The sequence below is a fragment of the Gallinula chloropus genome (genome assembly GCF_964237585.1).
Source record: "Gallinula chloropus genome assembly, chromosome: 16".
Lineage (NCBI taxonomy): Eukaryota > Metazoa > Chordata > Aves > Gruiformes > Rallidae > Gallinula > Gallinula chloropus.
In genome coordinates this window covers 15,915,898-15,929,486 of record NC_140101.1, presented here as the reverse complement: position 1 = coordinate 15,929,486, position 13,589 = coordinate 15,915,898, and the positions used below count along the sequence as shown (strand labels likewise).

General features: G+C 53.9%; 1 protein-coding gene across 1 annotated transcript in view; it reads left to right on the top strand.

The window, feature by feature from the left end:
* Positions 1–221: 221 nt before the first annotated feature.
* The window catches only part of SAMHD1 (SAM and HD domain containing deoxynucleoside triphosphate triphosphohydrolase 1), a gene marked incomplete at its 5' end in the record, with an annotated part of 30,060 nt that continues 16,692 nt past the window's right edge, over positions 222–13,589 (top strand). The window contains 7 exons of the mRNA XM_084271388.1: positions 222–405; positions 508–574; positions 5,399–5,471; positions 6,758–6,918; positions 9,077–9,192; positions 10,175–10,245; positions 11,214–11,369. Coding sequence (XP_084127514.1) covers positions 222–405; positions 508–574; positions 5,399–5,471; positions 6,758–6,918; positions 9,077–9,192; positions 10,175–10,245; positions 11,214–11,369 — 828 coding nt within the window. The remainder of the gene's footprint in view (positions 406–507; positions 575–5,398; positions 5,472–6,757; positions 6,919–9,076; positions 9,193–10,174; positions 10,246–11,213; positions 11,370–13,589) is intronic.

The window sequence follows — 13,589 nt, the reverse complement described above, 5'->3', positions numbered from 1 at the left end:
AGCCCCGTGTCCCGGAGGGCGGCGGGACGGGGCGGCCGGGGCAGCACCCCGGGGGGGGGAGGGGGGAGGGGCGGGCGGCTCCCGCGCGCCGGCACGGGGTGGGTGAGCAGCGCTGGGCGTGACGTCACCGTGGCGCCGGCCTCCCCCTTCCCCCCCCCCTTCCCCGCGGCGCCCCGCGGAGCCGAGCGGGCGCTGCGCCTGCGCGGCGGGGCGGCGATGCGATGGGGAGCCCGGCGGCGGGCTGGGCCGCGGGGCCCGCCAAGCGGGCGAGGCGCGAGGCCTCCCCGGAGGGGCTCTGCGGCCCCGCGGCGCCGGGCGACCCGCGGCTCTGGGACACGGAGCGGCTCTGCCGGCACCTCGCCCGCTGCGGCTTGGGAGATCCCGGCCTCCTGCGCCGCTTCCGAGGTACCGGGGTGGGGTGGGGTGGGGTGAGGGGGCAGCCGGGGCGGGGCCGGGCCCTGGTGGCGGGGCCGGGCCCCGCCGCTGACGCGCTGCTTGTCCCCGCAGAGAGCCGCGTCACCGGGAGCATGCTGCTGGACCTGCCGGCCTGCGCCTTCGAGATCACCCGCGTCTGGTGAGAGCCGCCCCCGCGGGGCCGGGGCGGGCGGGACCGGGGCGGGAGGCGGCGCCGGCCGCGCCCCGTCCGGCTGAGCCCGCGGTACCGAGCGGGCTGCGGCCGGAGCCACCGGCCCGGGGGGCTTCGGCGCGGCGGGTCCCTGCGGTGGCGGAGCGGCGCGGCGGCACCAGCCCCGGCTGAAGGACGCTGCTTGGCCCGGCGGGCCGGCGCTCGGCCCGTTCCCGCCCCGAGGGCCCCGGGCCTTGGCTGTCTGGGCGGCCGCAGCGGGTGTCGCTGGCGGGGCGGGCTCCGTGGGGCTGAGCCCGCGTTTGTCCCCGGTGCGCAGCCACCCCCAGCCCCGCCACTGCTTCCCCGGGAACCATGGGAAGCGAAATAAACCCGCTCGAAAAGCCGTCACGAAAGCGCCGCCGGTAGCACGCCGAGAGCGGCCGTGTCAGGCGGAACACCGCCCGAAACCCCGGCGTTCGGTGAGAGTATCTTCCTCTCTGGAGTTAACGCGGCTCCGGCCCCAGTAGCGGGGCCTCTGCAGCAGGGAGGAGCGAGTAGGCGCTGCCCTGCGGGGCTGGGCTTTGCCTGTCTCCCCGAGACAGCTCCGGGCGTCCTGCAGAAGCGGCTGTGACTTTGCTGTGCTGTGCCTGCCGCCGTGGGGTGGGCTGTTAGGGAACAGGTGTGTGTCCTGACTGAATACAGGGGCTGTGGAGAGCTCAGCAGCAGACCCCGAGCTGCCCCTGGGCTGTGGGGAGCGGGCAGGCTGGCAGGGTCTTGCTGCCAGCTCGGTAGCCATCACCTGCCCCCAGCACGGGAGAGCTGGATGTTGTCTATAAGTGTGCCAAGGATTGTTCCCTGCAGCGAGGGCAGTGACAGGTCCTGTAGTTTTTCTGTTGGTGAATATACTTTCTTGCTCTTCTGAGGCAGAAGAGGGTATAAATACCTCCTGTTCTCCATGTCTGAAGGGCCCCCACTGCTGCTCGTCCTCCCCTCTGGGGTTGTTTTGCTTGCCTGTCCTGGGATGTGAGCCTGAGTGCTCACCACATCCTTCCTGCCGCTTTTTAATCTTTGATTGCCACGTCTTTATTCCTTTGCTAACCTTCTTGATGCTGCTTCCTCTGATTTTTCTCTCCAAACCCAGCTGTTCCGCTCAAGCTGTTTGCTAATGTTGCGGTTTGTGGGCCTGGGGCAGTTTGGAGTGTGCTTACCTGGCAGGTGTATGCACGTGTGGAGCTGAGCTTGTCTGCAGGGAGCTCTGCCTGCTTCAGTGTGCAGGCTGGCTCCCTGGCTGGAATCACTGCTGGGGAGGAGGGGGTCCCACTTCTATTATACCCACACTTTGGGGCTGCCCTTGCAACTTGTGACAGGTGAGCTGAGAGGGTGGGTGCTGGGGTGTGGCTGTCAGGGTGTGGCAAAGGAAAGAAAAGCTGCGGTGACTCGAGGGGACGAGGCAGAGGGGTGACGCTTTGCAGGAGGTGAGGTGTTGCCAGGGGTCGGTAAGTAGCTTTGTGGGTTTACTGGCAGGTGGGGTTTAGCTGCAGCAGTTTGAAGGGTGCAGTGTGAAAGTGTGTGAGATAACGTGATGTCAGGAGGAGGACTGAAGGCTTTATTTGTTTCTGAGCTAGAAGGTAGCTGTCTAACTGAAGTAGCAAGCAGAGCTGCAGTTTCTGTCTAGAGACTACCAGGAGGCTGCTCACTTTCAGTACCTTGCCTGCTGTCTGAGCATCAAGTGCCCTGCAGGCTGCTCCACGGGCTGTCAGAAACTCATGGCTGGGGACAGGGTGGTGAGGATGTGCCTCTCAGCCTGTAGTACAGGCGGTGGAGTCACCCGGCTACGAAGAGCTCTGGGTACAGAGAGTAGATGGTGCTGGGCTATGGGGTGACATGCCTTGTGGGCTTTTACAAGCTGTTTTCTTTGGTGAGATCTGGTATCTTGCTTCTGTTAAGCTGAAAACCTTGTGAGTTGGATGAGAAATTGTTGGGGCCTTCTGGTTTTTTAAAGCATCCCAACTCCGCACTAAAGAGCGGTCCCTTCACGTGCGTCTTCCCACTGCATGCGGCGTCCCACAGTCACTTCTGACCTCTCTGTGTGACAGGCCAGTAATGAATGTGTATTCTTAATTCCTGGGCATCCAGTGGGGAGAGCTTGGGGCAACATGGGCCTGGAGAGCAAGCGCTGTGGGTCTCCCATGTGCTCCCATGTTCCTGTGTGCAGCACACCGCGTGTTACACACAGCATGAGTAGGGCTGCCTGGCTGACCTCTCTGGAGTTGTTATATCCTGAATGGGTGCAGGAAAGGGGTTTGCTTGTCCTTGTCACCTTTGGCACGAGGAAGGCTGTGAGCAAAGCAGGGAAGCGAAGGGGGGTGGATAGGGATGTGCCAGTTCTCCCTGCTCAGACGCTGCTGGCGGTATTGCCGCTTGGGCTGTCGGGGAGACCACGCCTGGAGAACCCTGGAGAACCCACTGTGCTCACAGTGATTTGTGTGTCATCTCTTGGTTGGCACCAGCTGAAAAATCCCCTGTGGTTGTTTTCCACCTGCGGAAGGGCAGAGAGCTCTTGGTGGCCGCGGTGTCACGCCAGGACCCCGCTGACAGCGTGCGTTGTCATCCGGAGGCCAAACCCCAAAGGAGGGATCGTGCTGCTGGCATGAGCGGGCCACTGGTGGATGGCAGCCAGCGTGGGGACTCCCCAGCCTCCCTGGACAGGTCAGTTCCTTCTGCCCCTCTCCCCCCTATGCAGTGCTGGGGTGACTCCAGCAGATGCATCAGGCGGTGCAGGGAGCTGTGTGGGCACTGCCCAGTTCAGCCTTGCTGGAGGTGAGCTTCAGGAGCAAGGCAGGCTGTGTGCTTCACACAGGTAAGTGTCTGTCAGTCAGACCCAGCTGTCCTTTCCCTGCCATTGCTGCAGTCGCAGTGGTTGGTCACTTCTCAAGACAGTAGGTGTGCACACCCCTTCCTCCTGAAGCACCTGCCTGTTTTCCAGTTAATTTTCTCCTCTCTTCTGAACTTCTGTGGCCTTTTGAAGTGTGATCAAGCACTGTGTCCTGTACTAGCCCCTCTGCCCCTTGCATAATGCTGGGTGCTGCTTTGCATTGCCTTGCCTTGCCTTCTCAACAGCCTTGTGAAATCCTGCCTTGTGTACTTGACAAAGGATCTTTCTGGTCAGTTGTAACCTGAGGTCTCTTGCATGACTATGTGGTGGTGGTGCTGCCCTACCTCTCACAGCCCCACAGCTCATTCAGCAACCATGCTTGTGCTGGTTGGTCTCTGTCTGGTCCCCAGTATTGGCATGCTTTGAAGTGCCACCCAGTTGTAATTAAGGATGTGGGAGTCCCCTCTCTACATCTGGTTTGGGTGTTAATTTTTCAAGTGTACTGGAGTGAAGAAGTCCTGGTGTGGTTCAGCATGGTAGGTAAATGTCTTGGGAGACTTCACTTCAGAAGTAAAATGAATATGGATGGCTGGAAGCAGATCGCTTCTGACTTGGCTGCCCCTGAACTGTGCTTCAGGGTGGCAATCGAGGTGCCCTGTTTCTTGTAAGCAGCAGTTGGCTGTTCCTGGTCCCATTTTCAGGACAGACCTCAAAGAGCAGTTGCTTTTCCTGGGAGTGAAAGCTTTCCTGGTGTGTACAAGCTTCTTGTTTTTTGGCCACAGAAGTGTTCCTCTGTGTGGAGGAGTTTCCTTCCGCCCTGCCGAAGGCCGTGTTCTCATCTGAGCAGAGAGCAGGAAGGATGGGCAGATGCAGGTGGAACCAACTCCCCTTGTCCTCAGTGCTAGCTGCTTTCTCTTGCCTCGTAAATAGTCAACTCTTTCAGGAGCTGCCTTAAAGTCTCAGTGGTTTTGTGACTGTTCCCTCAGCCTGAGCTGCTCGGGGAGGGAAGTGACACACTGCTCAGGGCACCACCACCAGCTGAAAACCTGTGACGGTGTGAGCAGGAGACACTGCAGCCTAGGAGCTCCCTGGGTGAGAAGGGGTTAAGACAAAAAACCTCTCACCAGCAGCTCAGGCATCATGTGTTCGATCCTGGATGGGTTGTGAATTATTAAATGATTCAGATGGAGACGTGTCAGGTGTGGAATGATCTATTTCTGCTGATAGCTGGTGCTTCATAGAGCAGGTTGCTGTTCAGGTGTCCCCAGAACACTGAGGGAAGGCTGCTCTCTGCACTGGGACAAGCAGCAAATCCTGCTGGAATGGTGACAGAGCAGTTCCTGTCCTTGAGCAGAACGGTGTCAGCCCATGGGCTGCAAGGGAGGGCGATACCTCTCCCCCAGCCCCGTCCTGCCTGCCTCTTACACAGCCACAGCTACAGCAGAGCGCCTGCAGCCAGAGTTCCTCTCTGTGGTGAGCAGGTACTTTATAAAGTACTTAATAAAGTACTTTGGTACTTTATTAAAATTAAAGCAAAATATCCTTAGAAGAATCAGTTCTCAGCAAAATCAGAGCATCTTTTAAACTCTGGTGGTTCCACTGTGGGAATTGAATTGAATTTACAGGCGAACCGAGTTAATTTGGCAACAGTAAACTGCTCCTGGTGCAGAGCTGACTGACTGAAAGACACTGTTATAAAAATCCTTTATTGGGACTTGGACGTTCTAGTTTTAAGGAATTTTTCAACCTTTTTTATGTCAGTTATTCAGGCATGACATGGTGTCTTTCCCCTACGTTTAAAGGACTTATCCCCAACTAATGCTTTTCCCTTAAAGCAATCGTAACCTCCCCTGTTTCCTGGTGTTGCCAGGACCCAAACAAGGACTTCCACACAGACTGTAAATCCTAAAGGGAAATGGGTCACAAACTTTGCTCTCACTGCCTGTTTTCCTTTCTAGCCTCCCGGGTGAGAGACTGGAAGTGCTGGCCTGCCTGAACAAACTGCGACAGCAGCATGTGGACGTGATGAAGGTAGAACTTTTCCCCAGTGAGGGTGACAGAGCCCTGGGACAGGCTGCCCAGGGGGTGTGGAGTCTCCTTCTCTGGAGAGATTCCAGCCCTGTCTGGGTGTCTGTCCGCACAATATGAGCTGGGGATCTGCTCTGGCAGGGGGGTTGGACCCCATGAGCTCTTGAGGTCCCTTCCAACCCCTGTGGTTCTGTGATTCTGTGTTGGGAGGAGGCTGCTTTCCAGGCTGTGTCTCTGCTCCCCTCCAGTGGCTCGGTGGTGCCAGCTGTGGCTGCGGCTGCCTCGCCTTAGCGGAGCAGCAGACTCCCAGCCCTTCTCCGGGATCATGGGTGGTCTTTGAAAAAACCACATTAACCAGAAAAATTGTTAAAATCACCAGCTGAGAGATTTATGTGTGTGTTGTGGTGGTTGTGAGAGGTTGAACGGAGTGGATGAGTTGTTTGAGGTGTGTTCAGGAGCTCCCCTGGGTTTTTATTAGCTTAGCCCCAGGGCCTGGGTTCACCAGCTTCTCCTTCGCGCTTCCACTGTTTGCCCAGTCCAGCAGTTCCTCACAGGGGTGTGTGTTGGTTTAACTTCAGGCTGTCCTTAGTAGTCTCACACATCTGCTAGAGCCCTGTCGGCTCAGTGACCCAGAGTAGAGAGCTGGCAGGAAAACCTTATTTGCCTTAGTATTTTACCAAGATCTGTGTGTGGTGGGATGTTTTAGCAGCTGTTTTCAGGCAAGGGTTAAACCTGAGTGTTTATCTTCTCTAGTGAGGCGCTGCAGTTACTCATGTCTCCCAAAACACATGCTTAGTCATGCTCAGGGAGTACTCATTTCATATTTCAGTTATCTTGGGGGTTGCATTTTGTGTTGTGAAAAATGGTAAGAATCATAATACCCACTCTGCAGAACTTCACTTGGTTTTAAAGAGCATGACCAGTGTCAAGCCCAGCACTTGTTTTTGTGTAGGACGTGTATTGCAGCCTCCTGCTTTAGCTGGACTGGCAGGCTAACAGGCAGCACTTTTCTCAGGTGCTAAGTTTTGGAGTTACAAAGGTGCAGGTAACATGTTTAGAGGCTTGACCTGCATTCCCTTGCCCTCTGAAATACAGGGCTTTGTCTCCCTGATGTCACACTTAAGTAGTTCTCCCAGATAAATCCTGACCTGGGCTCAGCAGGATATGGCTTTTTTTAGAGGAGAAACCAAACCAGTTGTTGCCCTCTCCCACCAAATACCCGAGCACTGTAGGAACTCCTTTACCTTGGTTTTAAAGTGTTGATTATGCTGTTTTTTGGGCTCTTTTAGGTTTTTAACGATCCGATTCATGGGCACATTGAAATCCATCCCCTTCTCGTTCGCATCATCGACACGCCGCAGTTCCAGCGCCTTCGGTACATCAAGCAGCTGGGTGGCACCTACTTTGTTTTCCCAGGAGCCTCCCACAACCGCTTTGAGCACTCCATCGGGTAAGGGGCTGTCCTCCTGCCTGCACAGCCTTTCCCTAAGGCTGGTGCTGCTGACGTGGGCTGCCACCCAAGGGACGTCGCTGTCTTTGAGCGTTGCTGCTCCCTGCTGCTCCAGTGGCATTTTTTCATCCCACAAATGCTGCTGGGGCATGGGCTGTGCCCTTGAACAGCCTTAGTAAAGGCAGATAAAGAACCTACCAGCTGAACAAATGTTGGGTTTCCTCCCACAGCCCTTCTTCTTCTAAGAAGAATGTTAATTAAACACTGAGTGCTTTGTGCTCTCCCTGGTCAGGATGGGAGTTCTAAAGCACAGACCTGGGCAGGGTGCAGGGGCTGTTCCAAATGACATGCCATCAGTTGTGATCCCTCCATCTGTATGTAGCACTTGTGTGTGTAGCTGTGTGTGCTCCCTGGGATCCAGGGCAGATCCTCAGGCTGTTAGCTGGAAGGGAAGTTCAACAGAAACAGGGGGTGGATGCCAGGATTCCCAGAATGCCAGGTCACACACACGCCACAGGACCTGATTAATGACAAATTTAACCTTGGTTTGAAGGTGTAATATCCTGAGGGGCAGAGAAATTGAACCAGACAGAACCAGATTTGGGTGATCTGCCCAGCCTAAGGTTGCTTTTGTTAGTGCTGAGATGGTGTGGACTAAGTGTGGCTTCTGTTCCCACCCTGTGACACTAACGAGGTGCAAATGGATTTTGCAAAAGGATCTAATCAAGGAATTTGTGGTAGCTGGGAAACCTGAACAGACAAAAATGTCAGGGTGTAAAGTAAGCTTTTAGAGCAGGAGTCTGAAAACTCCACAGCCTTTTCTTTTGTAAAAAGTTAATAAGTCTATATAGCTGGGCTTGGGGCAGGTGTTCTCAACTTGTGTATCATTTCTGAGATTTCTGTGGTGTTAAACCAGTGGTAGTGAGCTTATTGGTCTAGTTGTGTGCTCATTGGTCTAGTAAGAATACACCAATCAGGAAAATGTGGTCTAATTGATAAAAGACCATATGAAACCCTGTCTTGCTTTCAAGATGTTCTGCAAGGGTGACTAGTGAGGAGGTTGGTATAGAACCTGTGAGCACTCCATAGGAGCATGTGGTGTATGTTCCTGCTGTCTTCATGCCATGAGAACAGAGGGTCCCATTCAGTGAAACTCACTGTCAAGTCTGAAGTGGATGAAGAGAAATGATTGTCACAAGGTGTTGGGAAAACAATGGCTTGAAAGAACAACAGAATGCTTGTGGCTGTGGTGCTTCAGGGTGTGCTGCTCTTCCCTTGCACAGTTACTCTGGCTGTGGTTAAGAAATGCTGCAGGATGTGGTTGTCTGCACGTTTTGGGCATGGCATTGATGCTTGTTCAGAGTGGCCTAGCTGCTGCCTAGCTGCTTGAGGACATAATTAAAGTAGCTGGTGCCTAGCTGAGTCAGCTAACACCACTGACATCCCACATAGCCCCTTCAATTGCCTGGAGATCACAACTTACCTCAGGCTCAGGTATACTTAGATAAGAGGTAGCAAGGGGACCTTGAACAGAGGAACACTTACTAAAACCAAGGTGATGTGTATCCTTGAGAGTCAAAAGTCAGCAAAATTCCTCTAATTGGTGTCCTTAGAGCAAACTCTGTCACTGTGCTGGGAAACCCACACCTCCAGTCCTGGACACACCCCTCCCACACCACAGCCCCTGTTAACTACACTCACACAGTGACTGAGAAGGTGCTGTGTCCTTCAGCAAAGTGAGCAAAGACTTCACTGGTTGTAGCTTCAAAGGGGTGACTGCCAGGCAGAGCTAACACCCTGTGATGTAACTGGTGTGCAGGCTTTGTGGGGTTACCCCCGAGCACCCATCTCTCTGGATGGGGAATTAAACACCTCACCCAGTGTGTGGGTGGCTTTGCATAGGGGGTAAAGATTCCCCTTGTCAGGCCAACAGTATCTCATGCCTTTTTGCTTTCAGGTGTCATTCTGATGACTAAAATTCCACTACAGGGAATAGTTGGTGATTTTTTTGCAGGTCAGAGTTTGAATGTTTGTTGTGTGCTGCCTCTCAGACAAGGGCTGTGACTTAAATGGGCCAAAATACAATAGGAGATCTGCTCTGTGGTTTAGCCTAAGCCACTGCTGTATTCACTGCCATCTCTTCTTTCCTCTGCAACAGGGTGGGCTACCTAGCAGGATGTCTGGTTCGTGAATTGAAGGAGAGACAGCCTGAACTGGATATAACCCAGAGAGATATCCTCTGTGTGGAAATTGCTGGGCTTTGTCATGATTTGGGTAAGCAACACTTGGAATCACAGACTTCAGACTGGTTTGGGTGGGAAGGGAACCCAGTGCCCCCCCAGTGCCCCCCCTGCCATGGGTAGGGACACCCCCCAGCCCAGGGTGCCCCAAGCCCCATCCAACCTGGACCTGAACCCTGCCAGGGATCCTGGGGCAGCCCCAGCTTCTCTGGGCACCCTGTGCCAGGGCCTCCCCCCTCCCCAGGAAGGATTTCTGCCTCCCAGCCCCTCTCCATCCCCCTCCTGCAGCTGAAGGCCGTTCCCCTGGGCCTGGCCCTCCCTGCCCTGGGCACCAGCCCCTCCCCAGCTCTCGTGGAGCCTCTGGAGGGATGGGAAGGGGCTGGGAGCTCTCCCCAGGAGCAGCCTTCTCCTCTCTGGGCTGACAGGGCTTGTTGCATGTTGAAATCTAACCCAGATGAAAAGCTGGCTGTGAGAACAGAATGTGAGAGCTGTTTTGAGCTGCCTGGTGCCTGCCTGCATTCCAAGACAGGACTTACATGTCCCTGTACCTGTACATCTGCAGAGGCAACTCCACTTGCTGAACCCAGATCCCCTCTGAGCCAGCTTTCTGTCTGGGTTTGTATGACATGCAGAGTTCTGCCCCCAGCGACTGACGCGGCTGCTTCCTCCTCTGATGGCCTCAGGTCTCAAAACACTTCAGACTGAAAATGAGCTACTCTTTCACAAATGTTAGGAGTATTTTATAATTAGTTATTTTCTTCAGAGCTGGCACAGAGGAATTGATGTGCTCAGAGTTGATGCAGTAGTTGCCTGTGGTGTGGGTAATGGAACTGCCTGTGCTGAGTGCAGTAGTGCTTAAGGTGTCTTAGGAAAGTGTCCTCACTCTATCTTCCTCATAGATGATGTCAAGATGAAGTCAAACACAAGAGAATCCAGGCCCTTAGCTTGCTCAGGATGCTGTACTGACAGCTGTGTCTCAAGCTGTGTTTAACACCTGCCTGATCTTTCTTTTTCAGGTCATGGACCGTTCTCACACATGTTTGATGGGAGATTCATCCCACTCGTCCGCCCGGATTTGAAGTGGAAGGTAGGGTAGGCTTTTCACTGCTCCAGTGGGAATGGAAATCTGGCTTTTTAAAGGGAGAATAATTAGTTTTTAAAGGCTGCCAGTGCTTCTGGGAACACAGTGATCATCCAGCCCTTCCTTATAGCGTCGTTTCGATGGCAGAAGTGAAGATGAGGATGTTGTCTTTAACGCTGCGATGATTTGATGGTTTCCTTGTTGGCTTTAACTCCTGGTTTGGGGGGGGGATCAGCCCCCTTGGCATGGCCAGGAGCAGTCCCAGCCTTACTGGCAAAGCAGAAAGAGGTGTGGGATGTAGGTGAGGGCGGGTGTTTGTCACCAGCATGCCTCCCCTGCCAGTACAAACTGCTGAGCACCCTGCAGGGGCTGTGTGTGCAGATACCATGCAGGGTGAGGCCTGGGTGCTGCTGTGCCTGGGGTGACAGAGGAGCAGAGCTCCTGGGGCTGTGCTGGGCCTCACACTGCCTGCAGCACGCTTGCTCTGGGATGCAAAAGGCTACCTGGGTGCTAAGACCAGGAGCTTTAATACAGTGTTTACAGTTCCACCTTTCAGAGGCTTGCAGTAGGTTCAAGGGCTGGTTGCCAGCAGAGGCAGCATGGTAACTGCCTGTGTGTCCCATTAAGCAGAATCCTGAGCAAGCTCATTAGTCCTGTGCCCAGCAGGACTGGTTATTTTGGCTGTGAGCAGCATAACTGTCTTACAGCCACGTGTTACAACGCAGAACCCACAGCCCTGTGCTGAAGGGCACGTTTCTGGGCCCTGTGGTTGGGGTGATCTCCTCTTTGGTCAGATGGAAACCAGACAGCAAACCAGCTGGGTGCTGCACCTTCCCACCTCTGTGTCCCAGTGCCCCCAGGGCAGTGCTGGGTTGGGTGGGAGCTGTGACATCAGGGGAAGGGGCTTGAACTTCATCATATGACATTGAGGGCTGCTTTATTTTTTTTTCCCCTGTCTTCCCCCCACCCCCCAGCATGAAACTGCTTCAGTTGAAATGTTTGAGCACCTGATCACTTCCAATAAACTAGAAGAAGCCATGAAGTCGTATGGTCTTGTCCTGGAAGAAGATGTGACCTTCATCAAGGAACAGATAGGAGGGCCTATAGATGAAACTGCTTGTGAGAAGTCGGTGAGTTGGTGTGCTGCTCCTGGGGTTATCCCAGTAAATGTCTTCAATGTTACTGAAAGAGGAGGGAACTTTTGCTTCTGCTGTGTTTTATTATTTTATTCTCAGGCCCCATGAAAGCCTGAGAATCCCCTCACAAGAGGAGCTAGAGAAGCATAGTGTTACTCCTTACAGTGCTGGCAGAAGGCAATAGTGTCACTGTGTTATGTGCTGTCATCTCCTGAGAAGCTCCTACCTGTTAAATGTTACTTGTGTCTAGTGAGCCTAATTCCCTGGAATGAGATTGGGAGAACTGAATCTTTAATGGGAACTTGAAATGGCTGGGTGAGGAGAACAGCCTGTGTGCTGCATGGACCTCTGCCAGTGGTGGTGATGGGAGGGTGTGTTTCCAGGTAGTGCTGTGAAGAAACCATGGAGATAGTGTAGGGTAACAAGCTGATAATGGGTAACAAACCAGGCAGAGATGAGGCAATGAGCAATGCAGAGCATGGCCAAAGTGCTGGAGCCACAGCAGCTTTGATGAGAGTAGCAAACTGCTTGGGATTCACTGCAGTAACAGGCATGGAGGAGGGGAGGAGAGATGTGCTGCCTCAGGGGGCAAGGAAGAAGGGATAGTGACTGTGAATACTTGCAATTCTATGAAAGAATTAAGTCCTCTCTCCTCACTTTACACTCCTCAGTGGTTTTCATGTCTTCAAGGACACCCATTCATTCAGTTGCTGCCAGCATAAAGAACCTGTCAGTGGGAGCCCTAGTGACAGTCTGGTCCTAATCAGAAAGTGTGTGCTGTCCCAAAGGAATCACCCTCAAACATTAGCACTCCTTGTAGCTGCAGCAGTGTGCACTTCTGCTGTGTGTCCTCCAGTGCTCTCATGGCAGACATGGGGAGCTTAGAGTAATAAAATTCACTCTGGGGTCTTCCATGAAGGGGATATTAATCCACAGAGTTTGCCAGTTGCCTTGGACACACTGGTTTGCACATAAATCTTGTGCCACTGGTCTCGGGCCAGGTTCTTGTGCAGTGTCAGCTTTTCCTTGTTTGGATCCTGTGCCTGTTTCCCAGCAGTGTCACACACAGTGATGGTGAGCCTGCCACCCTCCTGGTGCTGGGCTGCAGGATGTCCCATGGGTGCTCATACCACAGGGTCTTGCCCCAGCACAGGCTCCTCTGTGATGCTGCGAGGCTGTCGCGTGGCAGCCGCCTGGTCCTGATGTGGGGCTGTTTGTGTGGCAGACACAGGCAGTGTCCTGAACACTGTCCCAGGAGCAGAGCTCCTTGTGATAAGCACAGACTCATTCTATTTGTGATGTGCTCCCTTCCTGCCACCTACACACCTGCTGCCACCCGATGCAGCTGTAACCTTCCCCTAGGGGGTACAACACACAGGCTGGGTGTCTGTGTGTGCTGTTTTCCCCCTCAGCATTCCAAGGCCACTTCACAACAGACTCCTCTTGGCTGAAGAATGACATCTTCAAGAAAACAGTGTTTATATGTGACTCAGGTCTTGGTATTTCAGCGTTGGTTTCCTGTTGGCCTCCTGGCTGGGTTACCACTCTGGACTGGCTGGGTAAGGGGCTGGCTGGTTAAACAGTTGTTGTTTGAAGCATCCAAACAGTTGTTGTAAAGCTCTGTTCTGCCAAGCTGCATAGGTGATTGCAGAAGCTTTAGTAGGGCAGGAAGTGTGGTTTTTATTCTTCCTGATATTCTGGGATGTCGGCTGCTTAAGCCCTAGTTCTCCATTTCTGATGGAGTCACAGAATCCCAGACTGGTCTGGGTTGGGAGGCACCCCAAGGATCACAGAGCTCCAACCCCCTGCCACAGGCAGGGCCACCAACCTCCGAGCCTGGAGCTACACAAGGTTGCCCAGGGCCCCATCCAACCTGGCCTTGAACACCCCCAGGGATGGGGCACCCACCCCCTTTCTGGACAGCCCCTTCCAGCCCCTCACCACTCTAAGTGGCATAAGTGGAAATCAGGATGTTGTCTTCTAATGCTGTGATGATTTGATGATTTCCTTGTTGGCTTTAACCCCTGCTTTGGGGGGGGTCATTCTGATTTCCACTTATGCCCAAGAGCTGCTGAAAACTTGGGCTGTCTTTGTGTTCCACCCTGGGTGTCGGGTGTTTATCACAGCCAAAACCAAAGTGTATTCTCATGGTCTTGAAAAACTTGTTGTGAAGTTCTTTCCACACTTTAATTTCTTATTGCTGCTGATTTCTTC